This window comes from Macaca nemestrina, chromosome 11, assembly GCF_043159975.1.
Source record: "Macaca nemestrina isolate mMacNem1 chromosome 11, mMacNem.hap1, whole genome shotgun sequence".
Lineage (NCBI taxonomy): Eukaryota > Metazoa > Chordata > Mammalia > Primates > Cercopithecidae > Macaca > Macaca nemestrina.
In genome coordinates, this window is record NC_092135.1 from 72349321 (window position 1) to 72373934 (window position 24614).

The following is a 24614-nucleotide window of genomic DNA, read 5'->3' on the forward strand; positions in this document are numbered from 1 at the left end:
TTTTACATATATTATCTCATTTAGTCCCTTAAAAATCCTGTGGAAATATGTGAAATTATTGTCATTATTTTATGCTGGAAAACAGAAGTTTAGAGACGGTAAGGTAACTCCACAGGGACATACAGCTAGTTTGTGAGAGGGCCAGGAATAAAATCCAGGTCTGACTAAATCTCATGTCTTGTCTGCTGTAGAACTCTAACTCCCAAAAGGAAAGACAAAATTCAGTTAATCAGAAAGATGATATTATATTTTATGGGCAGGCTTTAGCTTTCTTTATTTCATAAGAAACTAGATTTTTAAATCCCCTTCTATCAACAATCTATTCTCAAAACTCACTCTGTGGTTTCCATTCATTTTGGCATGCAAGGTGCTTACCAAGGAGATCAGGCTGACAATACTTATATCAAAACTAACATTCTGGATGGCATACGCCAACGGCTTAGGGTCCATAGTGGGAAAGGTCAGTAACCAGGCAGAAACGTACATGATGGGAGCAGACACAAACGTGCTTATCACCATCCCTGAGGTTATCTGCAAAAATGAAATTAAATGGAGGAGTTACAATCTCAATTAAACAATATTTTAAACTTCAAATAACCACGGCACACTAAAACATTCTACAATAAAAATGAGACACAGTAAAGACATTATAAAATCCAGCATGTTATCCAACACCATACTTCCCCTTTCTGAGAATCCTTAATAGAAAATACAATTAAGTTACCTTGGTTCCTCTTCTAATCTATGCTTAATTTATATTCATGCATAATAAATACTAGAAATTCCACTGTTGGTGGTTAGTTATCCTCTAGGTTCTAGGAAGTAAAACATAGCAATGATATAAATAAACCTATTTCACAAACTATACAGCAAAAAAAAGGAATTCAGAAAAAGAAAATTACCATGCAAATATGTATTTTACAGATTAAATAACAGAACTGACCTCCATTAAACAACTTAGTTCCTTCGTATTATATTTTAAAATCATTTACTCTGATGCCGTAGATACCAGGTACAATACATTTAGACACTGTTAATAATTTGGTGTCGATTTTATCTATCTGCTGCAGTTGATTATGTGGTATTTTGCATCTGGTGCTTGAAATTATCAATGAATAAAATAGGCATTTTTTTCTTCAAAATGTCAAAGTTACCCTTCTGTAAATAATTTTTAGGTTTCTGTATAAGTACAGAAATAAAATAGTTAAAACTAAAAAAAACTAATAAAAAAAGTCATGGCTGACTAAAGACCCCAGATTAAATGACTGTTGTTACATTATGTTACATGATGCCTATTTCCTTATAATGAGATAGCTTATCGACACCAAATTCTCATAAAAAATAGTGCTGCTTGCTCTATCACCCAGGCTGGAGTGCAGTACAATCTTAGCTCACTGCAACCTCTGCCTCCTAGGTTCAAACAAATCTTGTGCCTCAGCCACCCGAGTAGCTGGGATTACAGGCCTCTACCACCACACCCAGCTAATTTTTGTATTTTTAGTAGAGACAGGGTTTCACCGTGTTGGCCAGGCTGGTCTCGAACTCCCAACCTCAAGTGATCCGCCCACCTCAGCCTCCCAAAGTGCGGGGCCTCATAAAAAACGACATTGCTTTCTATGTTTAGAAATTAAAAATGGGCTGGGCATGGTGGCTCATGCCTGTAATCCTAGCACTTTGGGAGGCCGAGGCAGAAGGCAGGAGTTTGAAATCAGCCTGGGGCAACATAGTGAGACTCCCGTCGTCTCTATTTTTTCGTTTTTAAAAAAGAATTTTAAAAAATTAAAAATGAATTTAAAAATTTGTTTCTAAACACACAATCAAACTTAGAAAGTACTACAAACATACAATTTCTACTTCCATGTTGAACTGTGTTGCAAAGATAGCCACTCCTGGTGCTACAGGAAAGACGCCATACAGAAATGCATAATTTGATAAACTTGTATGGTTCACCACATTGTCGCCTTTGTCCAAGAGTTCCACCATTTCTCTGCACAGAAGTGGCAGCACCAGACTGAAGAAAAAAGAAAAACATCATTTACTTGATATGAAAGCATGGTGGTCCCCAGAAGCAGGCTGCTCTGGTGAATTTGGCATCAGGTTCTCCTGCCCAGAAGGTATGTCTATTTGCATGCACACATTCTGTGCATGTCTACCTGGGCACATTTTGTTGAAAGAATCAAGAATTCAACTTGAAGTCATTTAAAGTGTAACAATATTCTGGAAATACCTCACACATCAGGGATTAGGAGGGAAAAAAAGATTTTTTTGATTCTACAAATAATTTTTTTTTCTTTGCCAAAAGATCATAAAAGTTGCAATTCTAGCTACTTTCTTGCTTCCTCTATCGGTTTACTGAAATGTTCAAAGAAAGAAAGAAGGTTGACAATCTGCATAAAAACTTCTTTCAAGAGAATTACTAAACTCCTTTTCTTTCTTTCAAAGTATTCTAGAGAGAGAGAAACTCCTTTTTTGAAAAAAAAAAAAAGCTGAACTTTATCATGATTAGGGGTTGAAATGGTTCAGTTAATAATAACATTGCTTAATAAGATTCTAAAATACTGCCGGGCGTGGTGGCTCAAGCCTGTATTCCCAGCACTTTGGGAGGCCAAGGCAGGTGGATCATGAGGTCAGGAGTTCAAGACCAGCCTGGCCAGTATGGTGAAACCCCGTCTCTACTAAAGATACAAAAAATTAGCCGGGCATGGTCGTACGTGCCTGTAATCCCAGCTACTCGGGAAGCTGAGGCTGGAGAATCACTTGAACCCGGGAGGTGGAGGTTGCAGTGAGCTGAGATCACGCCATTGTACTCCAGCCTGGGTGGCAGAGCAAGACTCCAGCTCAAAAAAAAAAAAAAAAAAAAAAAAGATTCTAAAATCCTGTAGAAAAATAGGTATCTTCAAGTAGCTCTTCATCTTTGTAAATACAAAAAAAAAAAAAAAAAAAAAATTAGCAAAGGAACTAAAACAACTGAGATGGAGCAGAAAACTAGTGAAATGCAGACCTGTTGAAGAGCCAATTATTAAACAAATCCTTCAGGATTCCATAGAAACTGCAAATCCACAGTAGCTGAGCAAATGGGGCTCTCCTTTAAAATCAGCAAGACCAAGATTGGTAACATTTTCACGGCAGCACCTAGCAAGGCACTCTGGGATGGAGTAAAGAACTACTTTTATCTGTATTTTCTTAATTAAAAAACTTAAATATCTAATAAGTATCAAAGACCCCCCGAAAATCTTTAAAATTAGAATATTTAAATTTTACTGATAAGCAAAAGTTGATAATACCATTATTGTTAAAACTATACTTATTACTTTGGCAATACTAATACTTTGTTTCTGAAGAGCATAACATCGCCATAAATAATTTTCAGTACTTATATTCATTATTATTATGAAAATAAAAATATCAGGTTATGTTGCACTGGTCTCATGAATATAACTGTCTATACATGAGGGGAATGCCATAGTTAAGTATACCTCAAGTACTTTGGGATAATCTTGCAGTAAAATTATGTCACCTGCACCATCAAGTACAACTCCATGGCTAATGGACCAAGTAAGCTGAAGAACTATTAACTAAGAAGTTGAGGCTGGGCACAGTGGCTCATGCCTGTAATCCCAGCACTTTGGGAGGCCGAGGTGGACAGATCACCTGAGGTCAGCAGTTTGAGACCAGCCTGGCCAACACGGTGAAATCCCATCTCTACTCAAAATACAAAAATCAGCCAGTTGTGGTGGCAGGCACCTGTAATCCCAGCTACTTGGGAGGCTGAGGGAAGAGAACTGCTTGAACCTGGGAGGCGGAGATTGCAGTGAGCCAAGATCACGCCACTGCACTCCAGCCTGGGTGACAGAGCGAGACTCTGTTTCAAACAAAAACAACAAGAACAACAAGAACAACAACAACAAAGAAGTTGGTGAGCACTTTTCATTTGGCAAGCCAGGATCATATGGCTGATAATAATCATTCATATTGACTTAGCTATATTTAGAAAGTTTGGCCAACCTCAGAACTACAAAATGCTTTTCCCAAATTCATGAAAAAAAGTTTGTATTAGAAATTATTGTTCTGGTTATTACTAAGATGCTTTTGTCTTTAGGATCTTTATGGATTGGGAAAAGTCAGAAATGCTGCAAAATTTATTTCAAAATACTGTCAAACTGGGACATGAGGAGATACTGAGTAAACTTTACATAAAAGCTGAAGGGAAACCCATCATCTTTACCCTCTGACAGTAAAATGGAAAGAATAAGCTACAAGGAATAAGGAAATGACTTTCCTGAATACACCAACATCACATTTTCCTTTATCTCACAACTATTCTACAGGGAGGGGTTATTAATGGTCAAAGGGGAAAATGGTTGCAGACATACTGCTGACGAATTGGCTAAATACGGCTTTCAAAAAGTACAATTCTAAAGTTAAATAAGTGATACTTACAGTTTAGCTGTGATGAGAAGAATTAGTACAACAAATGCTGACTTCTTCAGTCTCTTTATTTTTCCCACCATCGTGAGACCAAGGTAAAATAGGGCTGATCCAGAAAAAGAATTTCCAAGTCCATCAAGAAAATTTTCGACATATACAGGTACCTTTCGATCAAGAATAAAATTGAAGGCGATGCCAATGAAGACCATAAATACTATTGGGTTCTGTAATACACGCAGGAGTCCAAGTCCCACAATTTTTACTTTATTTTGAGAAGCATTTTGAGTGTCTTTCCACTTTTGGATTTCACAGAAGATAAACCCTATAGGGTTTAACATCATAAGAGATATTGGTGCCACCAAATAAATGTACTGGAGATATTCTGGGTATGTAGTTTGATATAAAGCTTCAACTGCAAAACAAGAATATTGATTTCTAAATGATGACCACAGAAATACAGATATGTTATGTATATAACATTTTCTCTACTTTATAGCAATGATAAATCTGAAATTTTCAAAATGACCCAAATAGCCATTTTGGAAAAGTACATTTTAGTAATAAATCTGAAAAAAGAAAAATGTAATAAATATCATATAGCTTATAAAATGATAACCAAGTTTACACATTATTTTTAAACCTAATTTTTAACCATCTAAGGGTTAAAATAAGTCTCCAAAAATGGGCAGAATTGTAGAATTTTTAGAAGAAACAATTCAGAGTAAAAATCTAGGGACAAACTAAACATTTAAGTAGTAATAGCAAAAATGCATTTATTGGTATCCATGGAGAGAGCAGTTTTACTGGAGTGGTAAGAGACAGAAGTCAGATCACAGAGGGTTGAGGAGAGAGTAGGAGTTATTTAAGGAACTAAAAAGGAGCACGGATGTGACGCAGGCCACGCTGTGTAAGAAAAGAAATGAAGACGGGAGATGTTTGGAGGCCTCTAGGAATTAGGGGCAGTTGGAAGTGCAGGAGTTCAGAGTAAAACAGGTAATGAGCTACTCAGTTAAATATTTTCCAGATGACAAGGTCCAGGATGTGGCTATGGGACTTAGTGGCTGAAATGGACTAAAGGAAAACATCACTGGAGATGAGGAGGTCAAGGAAATGACGGGGCAGAGAATTTCATGGTAGTTCACAAGATAATGACAAAACTTGGGATAAAGGTGAATGAGGGGGAATGCCCAGAATGAGGTCAGCAGGTTAACAGCAGACAGGATGAGTGGTCTAGCCAGAAAGCATGAACTTCAAAGTAGTTTTTAACAACAGAGCAAAGGGATAGTCCAGCAGTGGTCCACAGTAGCTGTGAGGATGCCAGTCCTACCTTCCATTGCTTATGTGGCAATGGGAAAATAAACAATCTCCATTTGAGAGGAATGAAAAGGAAAGAATACCTTCAAAGAAGACCAGTGGAGATACTTAAGGAGTAGAGATAGAAAGGTGGATCTTACAATGTTTGGGAGGGAAATACAGTAGAGTCACATCAATGCACATTTAATTAACACAAATTCAACCATACCCTCTTGGGAAAACAAAAGCTTCATTCCCCCCCACCCTGCCCCCCGCATAGCATGTTTCCAAGTGCAAACAAATTATTTCAACTGCTGTTCATTGAAAAACAATGCTGGCTAAAAAAATCTGGCTGTGTTACACTTATGAAAAATGGTACAATATAGACGAAGTATGTGTGCTGTATTTGGTGAGCATTTTCAACAGTTTGAGTATACAAGATGACTTTAGGACCTAACCACTGCGTAAGATGCGTTTTTTAATCTCATGAGGGAGGTGAGTGAGTGGGATCAGACTTCTAGCAGTTTCTTGGTAGACGTGAGGGTTGGTGACCTAATCTTGAGTTCATTAGAGCAACTTAGGGCCTTTTAGTAAACAAACTGGTCTCCAGCCATTTTTGGCAATGGGTCCTGAAATTATACAATCTAATGCAAACAAAGGCTGATTTATAATTGATTTGAAGTTGAGAAAGATAAAAAAGAACAGCCACAATCGCTCACAAGGAAAGAAGCAACCATGTGAAAACATGTAAAAGATTAGGTTTCTCAATTTACACTAAGATAAAGTGACATAGGCAGGAAAATACACTTGTTTACTTACTCAGGATATGTAAGTTCAGTTAATGTCATGCACATGTCCCATTAAAGTTATATAACTAGATTATATAACCTTTAGAAGGTCACGTTTTTCTTAAAAGCTAAAACTTATTTAACAGATTCAATCCCGATTTTCTCAGCTAAGTAAATTCAAGATCTGTAATATCTCCAAAATGAAGCAGTGGCTAAAAAATATTTGATTACATAAAATTGTGTAAGTTCTTTCCACTGATTTCCAAATTAGATATGCTGGTTATGTAAGTTAGTGGTTTTCTTTCAGGTTTCATAGACTTCATCTTTTAAACAAAAAGCAGCACTTTTGATAACTATTTTTAGATAACTATATTTCTGATTCTCTTGAGATATTTTATCTCAAGAGAAAGATGTTCAGACCTGTCTACCACTCAGTTTTTATAATAGAGCATATATTTTGGAAAAGTCTTATGTTTTCATCTGAGTATCAGAATTTTTCCTAACCAGCCACAATAAGATGCATAACATGTTTTCGTTTGACAACACAGCTATACAGTTCTATGATCTACTCAAAGCCCCTTATATTAATGCCTTTTTCCAGAAATTTACTTTCCTGGCACACTAGCATTTAATCACCACCACATAATGAACTTTACATTGTTTTAAGAACTCAGTGCAAATTTAAGCAACAGTTTTTATATTTGGCCATTCACCACATACTTTCCTTCTTCTTTGGAAGGATTTTCTCCTCTTGATTGCTACTATAATCATTAGTTAAAAATCTCAAAATTAGATTACTTCATGTGTTTACCAGCCAACATTCTCTTGGATTTTCTCAACCACCTTCTTCATCCATTTTATTCACTGCTAATAGTACCATCTAAATCTAAACTTTCAAAAGGTAAGATTTTCTCACGGTTCTCACTGCCCACAGGAACAGCTACAAAACCTTTCTTTTGCCTGGTGTGGTGGTTCATGCCTGTAATCCCAGCACTTTGGGAGGCCGAGGCAGGCGGATCACGAGGTCAGGAGTTCAAGATGAGCCTGGCCAACATGGTGAAACCCTGTCTCTACTAAAAATACAAAAATTAGCTGGGTGTGGTGGCACATGCCCATTGTCCCAGCTACTTGGGAGGCTGGGGCAGGATAATTGCTTGAACCTGGGAGGCGGAGGTTGCAGTGAGCCAAGACTGCACCATGGCACTACAACCTGGGCAACAGAGTGAGACTCCATCTCGAAAAAAACCCAAAAAACAAAAAAACCTTTCTTTTAACATTCACAGTCCAGTCTCCACAACTGGCCCCTTACTTATCCATTCCATCCTTAACGCAAAGACTCCATCAGCCAGTTTAATAACAATTATACCAGACAACCACCACATTCATAATTACTAGTTCTTTATGCTGTTCATACCATCACCCCCTAACTTCTCACTATCTCCTTTTTTAACCTAAATCTCACCTACTACTTAAGGCCTGTCTCTGGCACTACACTTTCCATCAAGTCTTCAACCTATGTCATTAATCTCCCCTTCTCTGATATTCTGTAGCACTTTGTTTCATAGTAGTGCCACCTCAATAAATTCTAAGTTCCCTGAAAGCATCATTTTAATAGCCTACAGTCCCTGGCATAATGCTTGAGAAAATCTGAAAATACTTGCTGAATTGTATGAACATATCAATGAACGCCAAAATTTCAGATGTAGTAAACATGTATTTTCTAATACACAGCTCTTTACATCGAATTGTTGTCAATGAATCCATTTTTAAACTTTATTTTTACTTTTAAAAACATTTGTTTTTAATTGACAAATATAAATTATATATATTTATAATGTACATAATGTTTTAAAATATGTATACGTTATAGAATGGCTAAATCAAGCTAATTAAAAATATGCATAATCTCATATTTATCATTTTTTCTGATGAGAACACAAAATCTACTCTCAGCGATTTTCAAGAATCCGTTGTTATTAACCATCATCACCATGTTGTACAATAAATCTAACTGAAATTTTGTATCTTTTTTTACATTTTACACGTTATGAATATTTATAAAGCAGGTTACTATTCAGGTATTTTAAGTCAGCTGAACAAGCATATAAAGGCAGAAGTGTAGTCTAGAGGGAACACACAAAAAAATTGTGATTAAATAAATACAGGTTAAATTACTAGAATAGGGTTCAACATGGGAATTTCAGTCTACTTCTGCCATTCATTTGCATAATTAACATCACATCTTTATCTATAAATTAGCAGTGCTTTTTTTTTTTGCTATCAATCTGAAGATGGTTTTTCAAACCGGAAAAAATATACACGAAAGCAGTACGGTATAGCATAGTAACTAAAATTAGGTTTATAATCATTATATCAACTTTTAAGTTCTAATTAATTAATGCTTATAAATAAGGCTCTTGGAGGGCGGGGAGAATCCCATTATGAGGAGTTATTATATAGCTTTGAAGAACTAAGAGACAAAATTAGCCACCCACTGTGCTTCCTATTTTGATTCCTGCAGGGTTTCAATCCTTAGCATATAACACAAAGACCCAGACAAGATCATTCTATTATGTAATGGCATATAGTTAAATGCTTCATTTCCTTTCTGTTTACAGCTCAAACACTAGACCATAATTATGATTAGTCAGGGCACTTACGCTATCAGCATTGTTTGAAGAATAAATTATAGGACTTAACTATGCCCTATTAGTATCTTTTAATGACAGAGGCAGGGTACCATTCTGATATGCTGAAATCAACATTTTGCCACGGGAGATTCTTAGTTTCTTCTCATACTTGGATTTTTTAAAGTACTTTAGAAAAGAATTGCTCTAAAACACAGTGAGCTTCTTTTGTTTTTATTTTTTTAGAGACAGGGTCTCACTGTCACCCAGGCTAGAGTATAGTAGCAATCATAGCTCACTGCAGCCTTGAACTCCTAAGCTCAACAGATCCTCCTGCCTCAGCCTCCCAAGTAGCTAGAACTACAGGCTTGTGCCACCACACCTGGCTCATTTTGCTGTTGTTGTTGTAGAGACAGGGTTTTCACTATGTTGTCCAGGATGGTCTCAAACTCCTGGACTTAAGGAATCCCTCCGTCTCAGCCTTCCAAAATGTTGGGATTACAGGGATGAGCCACCATGTCCAGCCTTCTTTTTTAGTTGCAATATGCACTATTCTGTTACTGGAGTAAAAATACATCATTTTAATGTAATGTCATAGAGTGTTATAGTTGTCATAGTATGTAGCGAAAGGAAACGTGACTATCCTTTTTCTTTATTCATTAACTTATATGTCTTCTCCTTGCCAGCGTTTCTTGTGTTACCTGTAAATTGGACAGATGTCGAACAAATGCAGTCTTAAAAAGGACATTTCTTATAACCCATGATCGATGCTTATCTGTGAGCAAGAGAGTGGGAATACTTTGGAGAGGCCAGGAAACAAAAGAAAGAAAGGTCTTCTCTTTGGACACAGTATTCTTTCTGTGTTCACCAAGAACAAGGCCAGAAGGCAGACGGGCACAGCAGCAGTAATAAGTTACCTTATCAGGCAGCAGATACTCACCCCTAATAGTTCTATACCACACCTTCCAATGTCTAGATATATGGAAAAGCACTTCTCTAGTATATTGGTTTTTAGCAAAGTTATCTTCTACAACTTAATGTTACAAGAGCTTTCATTATTGTGATTAAAAAAAACAAAAACATAACAAAAATTATACCTCGAAATCAACAAACCACCATCAGGGAAATTTGGGCTGGCACATGGCTAGAAACATGATTATTACCAGATTCACTGATTTAATGTGGGACATAAGAAAAGCAGTGATAAAATGGCTGATTACATTTTTTATTTGGAAAATCTGCCTCAATATGACAATAGATTAACTATTCTAATAGGTCTTTTTCCACTGCTACTCATTTTACAGAATATTTTAGAGGAAAAAACCCTTTGATTTTTTTCTGAAACTAGTATATTACAAGGCTGGTTGGGTCTTCTGAAAATTGAACTGGCACATTATGTAACTGCATGGCATAAGAGAATGCCCAGGATTTGCAACCAGAAGACCTAGGTTTGGGTGTCAGTCACCTGCTAGTCGTATGACCTGGGATAAAATAATTACATCTCTGTAAGCCTGTTTCCTTATTTGAAAATGAGGATAATAATGTCTGCCTTACTCAAATGAGATAAGTATATAAGAAAGTACTCTGGCCGGGCGCGGTGGCTCACGCCTGTAATCCCAGCGCTTTGGGAGGCCGAGGCGGGCGGATCACAAGGTCAGGAGATCGAGACCACGGTGAAACCCCGTCTCTACTAAAAATACAAAAAATTAGCCGGGCGCGGTTGTGGGCACCTGTAGTCCCAGCTACTCGGGAGGCTGAGGCAGGAGAATGGCGTGAACCCGGGAGGTGGAGCTTGCAGTGAGCCGAGATCGTGCCACTGCACTCCAGCCTGGGCGACAGAGCGAGACTCCGTCTCAAAAAAAAAAAAAAAAAAAAAAAAAAGAAAGTACTCTGTAAACTATATAGTTACAAATGTTAGTTCTGTTTCATTATCAGCTTACTAATCTATGGGAGTATGAAACTACATACTTCTAGTTTATGTCTAAAGTAAGATATAGCAATATTTATCAGATATTTAACACCATGGTACTGAGTCAGTTCTAAGGTCCTTATACCACAAATACCTTGACAAGTGTACCTTATTAATTCTCCTGAGGAAATGGACAAACATGTTAACTCCTTGCTGTTTTCTTTCCAAAAGTCTTTATTTCCTTTTAAAATTCAATAACCTTAAAGGAACACCTATCTAGTTTCTGACTATTTGTAGCTCAATTATCTATGAGCCCAGTTTTTCCTGTCTCTTAAACCTCCAGCTTTACTCACAGTTATTTAACTTCTTAGGTGTTTCTCTCTTTCTGGTAACAAGATAGAGGAAAGTCAAAAGTAGAGACAGAGGTGAAAAGTATAGTTAAATAGAATCTTTTTGGCACCAGTAGTGAAATAAGTTGGGGTTTGAGGGGAGAGGATAAAACTGCTAGATAAGAAACTTGAAAGTTAATTGTAGATTTCAACTGTATCCCTCAATAGGCTCAAGTCTCTGCTCAGAAGACATATCATCAGAGAGGCCTTCATCGACCACCCTACCTCAAATAGCACCTCCACATTCCTATCCCTCTACATGACTTGATTTTTATGGCCCTTGTCACCAGCTGACATGATTTTAATTTTATTATTCTCCCATTACAATGTAAATTTAATATGTGCAATAACTTTGTTCACAGCTATAATCCCAATGGTTAGCACAGCCACTGGTACGAAACAGTTCCTTATTAGTGAATGAATGAATGAATAAATGAATGAATATATCGATAATATTCAGGTCCTCATACTTGATAGATGATCAAAGTATATATAACTTTAATTTAAAATATAAAAAAGTAGCTACTAGGTATACATTTTCTTGGTGACAGAGTGTTCTGAAATATAGAACGTTTCCTTTCAAGATACGTCAATATCCCAAACTGGTATGTTTACTGTTTCATTAGGAAAACATATATGCATAGAAACATAAAATTAGGCTGCTGAAAGAGTTAGAAATATAAAAAACGAAAAGTTAGAAAGGTAAAAAAGCTCTCACCATTTTTGTTCTTAAATAAGAAATTAACTGCAACTAAAATACATTAAAATTTTGAATGACAAGCTCAAAAACAATTTTTTTAAAAATTTGAGACAGGGTCTCACTTTGTTGCCCAGGCTGGAGTGCAGTAGTATAATATTGACTCACTGCAACCTCTGCCTCCTGGGCTCAAGCAATCCTCCTGCCTCAGCCTCTTGGGTAGCTGGGACTACAGCCCTGTGCCACCGCAGCTGACTAATTTTTTATTGTTGTTGCTATTTTTTATAGAGATGAGGTTTCGCCCTGTTGCCCAGGCTGGTCTCAAACTCCTAGGCTCAAGTGATCTGCCTGCCTCGGCCTCCCAAAGTGCTGGGATTATAGGTGTGAGCCACCGCATCTGGCCCCAGAACAATTTCTGATATTAAATAATACGTATTCTAGACGGTAAGAAAAATAAATTCCTTTCATAAACAATAATAACTATTTTTATACAGACATAAATCTACTTTTTAAACATAATTTAAATCAGAATCGAATCCTTTCTAAAAATTAAGCTTCTTTCATATGTGCTTACTGGGAAGAAAAAAATACAATTAGGACTGTTCACAAAGGTTATTAGAATATGACCATTTATTTTAGGTAGATGTTTAAAGGATCCTCAAACTCTGAAGTTTAGGAAAAACTATGATTCATTCTAAGACATATTTGAGAAAAAAATGAAAAACTTCTTAGATGTAAGAGTAAGAATCTGTCACTAACAAATGCCTAAATTAAAACTGAATTTTTTAAACACATGAAAAATAAAAAATAACTTACCTATAGGGTATCCCAATGCAAAGTCATTACTTTGTGTAGCAAAAATAGGGAATAGTCCAGCTTTGCTAAATCGACTATCAGGACTGGCAACCAATAAGGTTAATACACATACAATGAAAAATACAGAAGCTTTGGCAATTAAGATACTATATAGAAAGGACCAATCCACATTGGAAAAATTAAGTACAACCATGTTTTTGAATAATAAAGCTGGAAGTGCAAATCTGGAGACAAAATTGCCCAGGCCTTTGGCCTGTGTTGATGTTATGACATTGGCCCTTCCTGCTATGTAGCCACAAAGGACAATGCCAAAGCATTCCAGTAAAGCTGGAAAAAGCCTTGTAATTGACATCGAAGGTGGGTCATTAGTGGAATTAAATCCATGCGTTAAAGCTGTAGGCAAAGTCTTGGTCATATTGACTGCAATGGTTAAGTTCTCTGCAGGTAAATTAGAAAAAGAATTCATTTTCTTTCACCCTCCAACTCCAACCAGCTCTCTGGAAAGAAAGGAAGAAAGATTCAGTATGGCCATCAACAAGAATTCTAGTTGAAATAATACACTGGCAAACCTAGATTTATTTACTTATTAAATGGCCAAATAAATATACATACTTTCTTCAACTACCATCAGGGAAAATACAATGGAAAAAAAGTGGTGGGTTGCTAACAATAATCGCTTCACTCTCAAAGGCAGGTCAGCTCAAAATATGTATGTTGCTGTTCTATATTCAGTATTAGACATAAGTAAAATAAGATCTGCAAATATTAGAGCCGTAGTGATGCCCTGTGCTTCTCTCCAGTGATTCTCTCCATCAGTTGAGCTCTGCCTGGTGGATAAGGGCCTCGGGACCACAGAGTCTCCACTGGATGTTCCCATGCATCCAAATTCTCTGGAAATTTCAGAAGTTCTTAAGGTTGCATTGAGGAGTCACCCAGGGACCAGAGTCCTTTCCGGCCCATGGTCATACTTGAGTATAGGATGGGAAGAAGAGTATAGTAGAGCACCACTAATCAACTTTAAACCAATAACTTTTTTTTTAAAGATAGGGTCTTGCTCTGTCTCCCAGGCTGGAGTGCAGTGGTGCAATCTCAGCTCAGTGCAACCTCTGTCTCCTGGGTTCAAGTGATTCGTGTGCCACCATGCCCAGCTAATTTTTGTATTTTTGTAGAGACAGGGTTTCACCATGTTGCCTAGGCTGGTTTTGAACTCCTGACCTCAGATGATCTGCCTGCCTTGGCCTCCCACAGTGCTGGGATTACAAGCATGAGCCACTGCACCCAACCTGAACGAATTAACTTTTCTGTGTCTCACCTTCTTCACCTGTAAAATGGCAATAACAGTAATACCTACCACATGGAAACTTGAGATTATTCAACTGAAGTCTTTAAAATCACATCTAAATCACATCTGGAACAGAGTAATTACTTAATGAAAGTTAAATGTAACTTTTGGTAGAATATGACAGAGAGAAAAAAAAAATGATGACATCCCACCAATATACCTTTAGTTCCTTCTATACCAGCCACACACACTGGCCCCAGGGACTTTGTGCCACAGGGACTTTGCACATTCAGTTCACTCAAGTGTCATGGAAGCAGGGACTATGCACGTTTTTGCCCACTGTTGTGTCTTTAACATCTAGGACAGTACCTGGCACACATGAGACAGAAAAAAAATATTTTTTTAATGAATAACTATAATAACTTACACTTAAATAAACCTTTTACCCTTTCATGGATCAATGTTCTCTTTCAGGCACTATTTAGTTTATGGATAGAATTTTTTTGTTTTCTGAATGATAAAGTATAAGTTTTTCACTACAGCAACAGAACCAAGAACACAAAATGTGTCTAAAGGTGTTCATGAAACGTTGAAAAATACAAAATGTTTTGTAAAATGTTCTAAAGAGGTTTTCAGAAAATGCTAAAGCATGGAACAGATTCAAAAAACGAATAGTACAATAATTATCAGACTCCCTCTTGCTGCCAGGAACACAATGAACATGAGGTCTGGATAACTCTAAAGCTAATCGGCTTTTATTAGTATCTTGAAATTAAAATGATGACAATTGCCAATTTCTTTTTCTTTTTTTTTTAGATGGAGTTTTGCTCGTTGCCCAGGCTGGAGTGCAGTGGCGTGATCGTGGCTCACCTCCACCTCCGCCTCCCAGGTTCAAGCGATTCTCCTGCCTTAACCTTCCCGAGTAGCTGGGATTACAGGCATGCACCACCATGCATGGCTAATTTTGAATTTTTAGTAGAGATGGGGTTTCTCCATGTTGGTCAGGTTGGTCTCAAACTCCCAACCTCAGGTGATCCACCCACCTCAGCCTCCCAAAGTGCTGGAATTACGGGTGTGAGCCACCACACCCAGCCAACAATATCCAATTTCTAAGTGATTACTCTGGGTTTACCATCTAAAGTAGACTTATATAAGGTAAAAAGTAAAAAGTTCATGCTTCTGGAAATTTACAATGCTCAGGTTAAGTCCTCAAACATCAACATCATGTTAAAAAGACTTAGATGACAGCCCAGAGATCACCAACAACTGACACCAGGCAGGGGTATAAGGGAATTTTCTCTGTGCTACCCTTGTATAAACTGAACCATTTAAAAACCTTATATTTAATCTGGATTAGGACAAGTATTTTTCTACTAGAATTAGATAGGAGTGGTCAATATAGTATGTGAAACCTACAATACTCACATACTTGAAGTTTACCAAATAAGCATCAAATTATATCTTGGGAAAGCTACCGGTTGGTACAAATACCCATACTTGAAGTAAGGAGCTGGTAAACAATTAAACACAGGTGTTAAACATTTGGAGCCCTTAAGAAAGTGTGTACTTGGAAAGGCAGTGCTAAAGAAGAAAGTGATAAATTAGTCCAGTTTTCTATTCACTTTCAAAAGTGCCTAGAGTATTAACAACTCATTCTGCTTACAATCCCTTACTTGTACCACACGAGCATGTCAAGGCATTCCAGTAATTTCTTTAACCAACAGTTTTAACTAAACTAGTTGAAGTTCAGTGGAGAGTCAAACAGATTCTGGGCTTTACAGCTTATTAACTCATAAGGTACTTAGCCTTTCCGAACTTTTGTTTCCTCAACTGTAAAATGAGAGTAAAAACCCCCCTATAGGGACCAGGCATAGCAGCTCACACCTGTAATCCCAGCATTTTGGGAGGCCCAGGCAGGTGGATTATGTGAGCCCAGGAGTTTGAGACCAGCCTGGCCAACATGGTGAAACCTTAGTCTCTACAAAAAATGAGCTGAGCATAGTCATGCATGCCTGTTGTCCCAGCTACCTGGGAGGCTGAGGTGGGAGGATCACCTGAGCCTAGGAGGTCTCTGCAGTGAGCCATGATCACACCACTGCACTCCAGCCTGAGTAAGACCCTGTCTCAAACAAAGATCTCCTTAGAGAGATATTGTGTGGATAGAATATTTTATATACAGTTTATCACAGAGTAGGCCTTCAAGAAATGGCAGCAATTGCTATTAGGAACTGTTATCTTACTACTAACAATGATAAAAAAGTAAATATGTTAGTTCTTCAAACATACCTGGTAAAATATCCACCAACTAAAAAAAGAGGGATGGGATTTATCAGTTTTTGTTTTATACCGAACAATTAAGATAAGTTGAATTTAATTTGGTTTGATCGTTAAGTGGTTAACAGTGAAGGCAGAGCTCTTCATTTTTCTCAGGGTGATGGTCAAATAGTTGTAGCAATGTCCAGGATTAACTTTCAATTCGTTGAAAAATTAAAAAAAAAAAAAAGTGTGGGGGGGGGTCGGGCGTGGAGACTCAGGCCTGTAATCCCAGCACTTTGGGAGGCCGAGGCGGGCGTATCACCTGAGGTCAGGAGTTGGAGACCAGCCTGGCCAGCATGGTGAAACCCTGTCTCTACTAAAAAGACAAAAATTAGCCGGGCTTGGTGGCAGGTGCCTGTAATCCCAGTTACTCAGGAAGCTGAGGCAGGAGAATCGCTCAAACCCGGGAGGCAGAGATTGCAGTGAGCCGAGATCCTGCCATTGCCTTCCAGCCTGGGCAACAGAGCAAAACTCCATCTCAAGAAAAAAAAAAGTAATCTGCCCTCCCCATGAGGTTTATTTTAGTGTTTTTCAGTATTATAAAAGAAATACCTGCTAAGGTAAAGTCAAAATTATCAAAATGACTTAAAAAGTTTTACTTCATCCTAATCTTTTTTAAACGGGAAGATAACATGCTTTCTAAAGCATATTTTAAAATGAACAGGAACCACAGCAAGGGAAGTTTAAAAAAAATTACATCCAGCCTTTTCATCTATAAAAACAAAAGCTTGTTACAGAACAAACACGTTCACAGTAAAAAAAAAAAAAACACTCGCTGAGGCACGAACTGGAGAAATGCTACTGTACTTACAAACCGCTTCTAGCCACATCATACTTGGCTTAGATCACATAAACGAACCACTGATATTGTAAATAAGTGCTATTAAGTGAAAATGGGAGGGTGGGGGAAAGGAGAGGGTTGACTAACTTCACAGAGAAAGCTTTAAACTCTCAGGCTATTTCTCAAACAGCCAACATCCTTTATCCTGTGGGATAAGTGTAATACAGTGTGGTACTATTAAAGCACTCTTCAACATCAACAGTCGCACCATTCACCCACTCCCACCTACTTGCTGGGCACCAAATGTCCTCCCCAGAGACCCGGGTAGGGAGCGCTGAGCACTGCCTCCTTGCCTCATCTGCAGGGACAGACTGTGGCCCTCCAAGATAAGGGGCGCAGAGAGTTCCTAACCGAATAGGCTGCTCGGAGAGCAGGTGCCAGCCAACGCCTGGAAAGGCAGCAGTGGAAGTGGAAAGGCAGCCAGGGGTCTGTGCCTGGCGTAAGAAAAAGGTGGTCGCTCGTCTTCCCAGGGCACGGGAGTCACAACGTCATGGTAACTAACATACCCCAAAAATGGGTAACGGAGAAAATTTGGCGCAGTGCTCCAGGTGCCTGGGCAGAAGCCTTCGGGAGGGCCAGATACTGAGGGTACCCTCGTGATAAAGGGAAGAGTCTAAGAATGACAGGGTGGACGCCCGTGCAGTGAGGAGCTTCCCAAACTAGGGATGGCAGTTCTGTCTCCGGAGGGTACGAGACACCCCTTCCCCCGCGCGAGCCTTCCCGGGTGATCTCACACATTCCAAAGGCAGGCGCTGCGGGGCAGAGACAGCGGGTTCAGACAACGGGCCGCGGGGCCAGGGCGCAGAGGGTCGGCGGCTGCCCACGTGCCCAGGCCCGAGGGGTAGGGGTGGGAGTACCCCGTGTCCGCAAGGGAGAGCCAGGACCGGGCAGGTCTGCGCTCCAGGGGCCCATCTCACCTGCTTCGTCTGCAACCTTGGGGAGGCGAGGAGAAGGGAGCTGGCGCTCGCAGGGGGTCAAGCAGGGAGAAGACCACCGTCATCTCCCGCCCCCACCCCTCTTCGCTGAGCGCAGCCGGGTGCCAGCTGCAGCAGCTTAGGCACGTTCCGATAAAGTGAGGTGGGGTAAGCCGCCGCGGCCCTGTCAGCTCAGCCCCGCGCCGGCCGCGAGGCCCCGCCCCCACCCCGCCTTCGGTGCCCACCCCCTCCCAGCCCCGCCTTCAGGCCCCGCCCCCAGCTCCGAACTTCCAGCCAGACGGGCCCCTCCCCGCCCTCAAGCCCCGCCCACTTCCACGAGCCTCGAGCCCAGAGTCCTGGTCCCACCCTCAGGCCCCACCCACAGCCTCGGGCCTCCAAGCCACACGTTCCCCAACCCCGCCTTCAGTCCCTGCCCCCTCCTCCAGCCTCCGAGCCCCACGGTACCCGGCCCCGCCCTGCCGGCTGGGAACCACCCAGCCGCGATCCTCCGGGGCGGGACTTCCGGCCTCCCACCTCCCACAAAATGGTAGCCGTCTTGGGGGATGTTCAGTTTATTTTTCGTCTCCTTAAGCACAGACACAGAGCGGGGTTGTCTTTCCGCTTAACCCCAACCTCGTGTGATCTGCCAGTTTCGCTCCTGATTAGCCTAGGACTTTTTATAGCATAGAGTTTTAAAGCAAGGGCTTAGAATCAGACCTGGGTCAAAATCCTGCCTTCCACCTTCACCAAGGCAGTGTGACCTTGACGTTCCTACATAAGAGATTAAAATGTAAACGCTTAGCCCTGGGCTTGCTTTAGAATCTGGGCCCTGTCCATAACTGCTTCTATTGCGGGGCAGGGGTAGGGGTGGGGGTGGGGAACTACATACATATCCTCTCAGTATACTGATAGGAAACTGGTGGCGTTGATGGAAAACTTACGAAGCTTCTTGAAATAAAGGTATTGAAACCATCCTCAGGGTTTATAAGAATTCTGGACAAAAATATAATTAAGCATTAATCAGGCTACACGTTGGCCCACTTCCTTGTAACCGAAAGTCAGGTAGAGCTAGATAGTACATTTGCATCCCCGTTGTTCCTATAGATAGGTTTTCTGATGTTAGAGTCATAAGGCTTTTAAGAATTGCTCAAGATATTTTTCAGACCCTAAATTCCAGCGAAATAACTAATGCCAGCTAGCTGGAAGACCCCTGCCACAGAAGAAGGGAATCAGTATGAGAATACAGCTTCTTCATCTCCCTGTCCCATGACTTCGCCCTGCAGTCTTCAACCAATTAATGATCTCCACACTTCAGACCACTCCAAAACCCTTAAGAACCTGAGCCTCAAAGTTCTCCTGGAGACGAATTTGAGGTTTCCTCCTATCTGTGTTTGGTGGCTCTATGATTAAACCTCTTTCTCTTCTGCAACCTGGTGTCCCAGTGTATTAACTTGCCATGGGCCTCAGACAACAAACCTATATACAGTATCCCAAATACAGTGCTCCACTTTGAAATCTGAAGAAATCCTGCATGAGTTAGTCTTTTGAAATAAAAATTATTTCAAATTTTAAAATATTTATATATGTTCCCACTTAAGATATCCACAAGCGTTTGTTTACAACCTTTTACCTTGCTTTGCATCTTAAACATTTTTGTATGGCAATTTCCATGTCTTCCTATCATCTCGGCCATCTTAGTGCAAAGATACAAAATTGTGTGGCTTACTAAGAAAAATTACGGTAAGCTAAGGGTAGGTTAAAGGATCTGAAACTTAGCAGCAAAAAAATGAGCAGAAATTAAAGCTATAAAAAGGCATGGATCCTGCTCCAGTTTTCTTTGCTTCTCCTTTGTTCTCTGTCTTTCTCACTTTTAACTGCCTTCTTTGTTTCCCTTGAACCTGACTGCTTAAAAAAAAAAAGAACATCTGAATATCTCAATTATCTCGAGGCTAAAAGGATTTTTGTTTAGGAAGTATGAAGATTAATTCAATTAAATAAATACTTCTTGAGCATTGACTACTAGGGGAATACTGGAAGATAGGCCTGGAAAGGTAAGTTATGGTCAACCTGTAGGAGGTTCCTTGGGTTAGTCTCAGAGTTTGAACCTTATCCTTCGGCCACAGTAAAACATTTAACTTTTCTTTTCCCACAGGAACATGTCAGAATGATTACACTATTTGTGGGTGTGTAATCTGGAAGCTGTACCATGATTAGTTGAAAGAGAGACTGAAGGCAAGAAAAACAGTGTGGTGACTTGGGGAAGAACCAAGACATAAGGAAATGAAGACTTACTCTTGGGTGATGACAGTAAAAAGAATGGAATAGGTCTGAGAGACAGGAAAAGGGAGAACTGATGGGACTCAATTACTGATAGGGCTAAAGAGGAGGAAGGACAGGGCGAGGAGGAAGGACAGGGTGAGGTGGCTCACGCCTGTAATCCCAGCACTTTGGGAGGCGAGGCAGGAAGATCACTTAAGCCCAGGAGTTCACCAGCCTGAACAACATGACAAAACCCCATCTCTGCAAAAAATACAAAAATTAGGCCGGGTGCAGTGGCTCACGCCTGTAATCTCAGCACTTTGGGAGGCCAAGCCGGGTGGATCACCTGAGGTCAGGAGTTCGAGACCAGCCTGGCCAACATGGGGAAACCCCATCTCTACTAAAAATACAAAAATTAGCTGGGCATGGTGGTGTGCACCTGTAATCCCAGCTACTTGGGAAGCTGAGACAGGAGAATTGCTTGAACCCAGGAGGCAGAGGTTGCAGTAAACTGAGATCACGCCATTGCACTCCAGCCTGGGTGACAGAGCAAAACTTGGTCTTAAAAAAAAAAAAAAAATAATAATTAGCCAGGTGTGGTGGCACACACCTGTGGTTCCAGCAACCCAGAAGGCTGAGATGAGAAGATTGCTTGAGCCCAGGAGGCGAAGGCTGCAATGAACTGAGATCGCACCACTGCACTCCACCCAGAGCAACAGAGTGAGACCCTGTCTGAAAAAGACAAAAAATAAAAATAAAAGAGAGAGAAGGAAGGATTTAACAAGCTTATGTATTTCCTCATCCGTTAAAATAAAGAAAAGAAATTGAACTAGAGAGCTTCTGGTATCCTGTCCAGCCATAAAATGTTGTTGTTTTCTATTATTCTGTTATCTGAAAATGAAAGGAAGAACTATTTCAGTGGGAGAAGCAGTTTCAAGGAGAAAATAACAAATTTGATTTTAGACCTCAAATCTAAAACCTTGAGAAATTTTCTAGTTCAATTTTCTTTCTTGAAGTTATCGTCCTCTCCATCTGAGATTCTAGGAGATTACGCAGTTCGTCTAAGAACACCCAACTAGTCTATGACAGAGAATGAGAATAAAAGCCCTCCCTGTCCTGTAAACGAACTGCTTATAAAGACATCAGCACATGTATGTAGAGATTTCCGGTAGACCCCTAGGGAGAAAACAGAAAAGAGAGAGAAAGAGCAGAAATAAAGACATGGTTTGAGAAGACATCCGTACAGAATTTACGAAGTTTCTTGTGGGAACCTCACTGATGAGGTTTCCTTCCACAGAGCAGCTTGTGGAAGGAAACTCTAAGAACAAAATGTATACAAAGATGAAAGACTTCATTAAAAAGTCACCCTTAGAGAAGTAATTACCAATGAATGCCACGAGAAGCTAATTTAATTCCACTGCCATATCTGCTAATCATTCTGTGAGATGCTGACTTATTCTATACTATTAACTGGAAAAAAATGAAGAAAAGCTAAAAGTAATGCAGAATAATGGAGGGAAAACTGCAAATTAATCGTAACTTTCATTTACATGTAAGAGGGACCTATAAACTTCAAGCACACTGATATCCCCCTTTCCCTCAAGTCCCGCTGATCAAAATTGACAGGAGAAACAAACCAAATGGTTTGATACAATGACAAAGGTCATGTAGGATATATGTTGAGGCAATATGATGTACATGTGGATTCCTGGTGATTTTTATTTTTCCCAAAATGAAGTACTTCTAATGTTTCTTTCTATGAAAGTAATAAATAACAATGATAACATATTCAGATAATACAGAAAAGAATGAAGAAACTGAAAATCATACCTGTGGATAATTTCTTTAGTATTATACCATATATGTATCATTTTATGCAAATATAGATTATTTAAGAAAAATAGGATTATACATGTGATTTTCACACACATGATTTTTAGTAACTTTTTAATAATACTGTTATAATCCATAAACAATTTATTCATATAGATAGATTTATATCATTTTTAATGCCTACTAAATATTCCCTAGCGAAATTTTGAGGATGATCTTCCTTGAAAAAGGGGAAACTGGGCCATCTATAAAGTCTAACCAAAGTTGAGTAAAGAATAGACAAATAAAAGAGAGTGACTTAAAATGTGCTGTTTGAACATGTCTAATATGATGCCAAATTTTGTTTAAAAACTTTTAGTTTCTTTAAAACTCCCCTTCCCCTTCCCAATAGCATCATTTTCTCTTTAGGGATTCATGTTTCCAGAGAAGTTGACTTCACTCTCCCTTCAGAGGTGATGTAACTAATGCAGGCTGTCCAATCAGTATATTTCATCCCTTTGCACTTAATGATTAGTCAGGGTGGGCACTGATCCTAAAGTAGCTCAGTTGAATAATTCTCAGGACTTTTGCAGAGAATGCTGATATTCTCTTTGTTGCTAGACAAGAGGAAGATGCTGACAGGCATTTTAGAACCGTAAGAGAAGCCGGTCTTAGAATGGTGCAGAAACCAAGGTAGGCACAGCAGAGAGAAGGAAATTAACAGGGACCTTGATGACATGTTGAGTTGTGGGATCAAGCCCCACCTGAAGCAGCCTCACTGGTTGGCCTGTGGACTCTTCATTCATGTGTACCAATCAGTTTTCTTCATTGTTTAAACAAGTTTGAGTTGGGTTTTCTATTACTTAAAATCAAATGCACAGGAAAAAATGCTAAAGGAAAATGCAACAGTAATTCTCTCTGAGTGGTAAGAATACACATGATTTAATTTTTTTTTTTCTGTGCAGAAAAGTTTCCCTTTTTCTTGATAAAATTAATATACAAGTATGTATTTTGGCTGTATGGAAATCTTCTAAAACAAATTTTAAAACTATGATTGTGTATTAAACCAGGAAGATACATGAAATCCACCCATAAAATAGAATGATTTAAGAGCACAGATATGATGACCTTAGAGAAGACAAATGATCTATGACCTTAGAGAAGACAAAGACCTTGCTTTTGTTGATCTTTGTATTCTCAGCATTTAGAATAGTGCTTTCCCTGACATATGGTAGGCATTCTGTAAATGGTTTTTGAATGATTGAATAAAACATAATTGCCTATCAGCTATCTAGGAAGTTGGATTGTAACTATAGGAAGTATTTGATACAAGCAACTGTGACATAGCTCTTTTACAGTAACTGGATTTCTTATTTCCAGCTTTTCACTTGGCCTAGTTTTATAGCTTTATTTACATATTCCCCCAGGCCAGACATGGTGGCTCATGCCTATAATCCCAGAATTTTGGAAGGCTGAAGTGGACAGATCATGTGAGGCCAGCCTGGCCAACAAGGTGGAACCCTGTCTCTACTAAAAATGCAAAAATTATCTAGGTGTGATGGCGCGTGCCTGTAATCCCAGCTACTTGAGAGGCTGAGGCAGACGAATTGCTTGAACCGGGGAGGCGAAGGTTGCAATGAGCCGAGATCGCGCCACTGCACTCCAGTCTGGGCAAAAGAGCAAGACTTCATCTCAAATAAATAAATAAATAAGTATTCCGCCAAATTGTTGACTTCGTTTTGTGATTGTAAATGCTAGAATTAAATAATTATTTCTGATGTCAAGTTAAAGCCCTATTATCTTTTAACATACATATATATGTTTATGTGTGCATAAATATACAATAACTTTTTTCTCTTTCAATTTACTACTGAAATATTCTCACAAAAGCAATAAAGTGGAACCTAAACATCTCATGTGGCTATTGATCTTGTTATTGACCCCAAGAAAGGCTCAAATGTGATTAAATGGGCAGAGGCTTTTGTCCAGGCCAGCACTTAAGAAGTTAAGCAGAGGCCAGGTGTGGTGGCTCACACCTATAATCCCAGCACTTTGGGAGGCCAAGGCAGGTGGATCACTGAGGTCAGGAGTTCAAGACCAGCCTGGCCAACATGGTAAAACCTTGTCTTTACTAAAAATATAAAAATTAGCCGGGTGCAGTGGAGTGCGCCTATAATCCCAGTTACTGGGGAGTCTGAGGCAGGAGAACTGCTTCAACTTGGGAGGCGGAGGTTGTGGTGAGC

At 39.4% G+C, this 24614-nt stretch overlaps 1 protein-coding gene and 1 long non-coding RNA gene across 5 annotated transcripts in view; one reads left to right on the plus strand and one right to left on the minus strand.

The window, feature by feature from the left end:
- The window catches only part of LOC105483211 (G protein-coupled receptor 155), a 50790-nt gene extending 32278 nt beyond the window's left edge, over positions 1 to 18512 (minus strand). Inside the window, exons 1-6 of one of the 4 annotated variants that reach the window (XM_011743940.3) lie at positions 18304 to 18511; positions 14450 to 14598; positions 12948 to 13444; positions 4441 to 4840; positions 1846 to 2011; positions 376 to 531 (exon numbers count right to left, since the gene is read on the minus strand). In XM_011743940.3, coding sequence (XP_011742242.2) covers positions 376 to 531; positions 1846 to 2011; positions 4441 to 4840; positions 12948 to 13413 — 1188 coding nt within the window. In that variant the 5' untranslated portion in view covers positions 13414 to 13444; positions 14450 to 14598; positions 18304 to 18511. Of the gene's footprint in view, positions 1 to 375; positions 532 to 1845; positions 2012 to 4440; positions 4841 to 12947; positions 13445 to 14449; positions 14599 to 17892; positions 18260 to 18303 lie in introns of those variants that run through there. The other 3 variants (XM_011743941.3, XM_011743943.3, XM_011743942.3) reach the window with 3 other exon arrangements.
- A 187-nt stretch (positions 18513 to 18699) lies between these two features.
- LOC139356984 (uncharacterized) lies at positions 18700 to 24284 on the plus strand. The gene is made up of 3 exons (XR_011609581.1): positions 18700 to 18847; positions 19464 to 20351; positions 20453 to 24284. It is a non-coding gene; the product is annotated as an uncharacterized lncRNA (long non-coding RNA).
- The last annotated feature ends 330 nt before the right edge of the window (positions 24285 to 24614 follow it).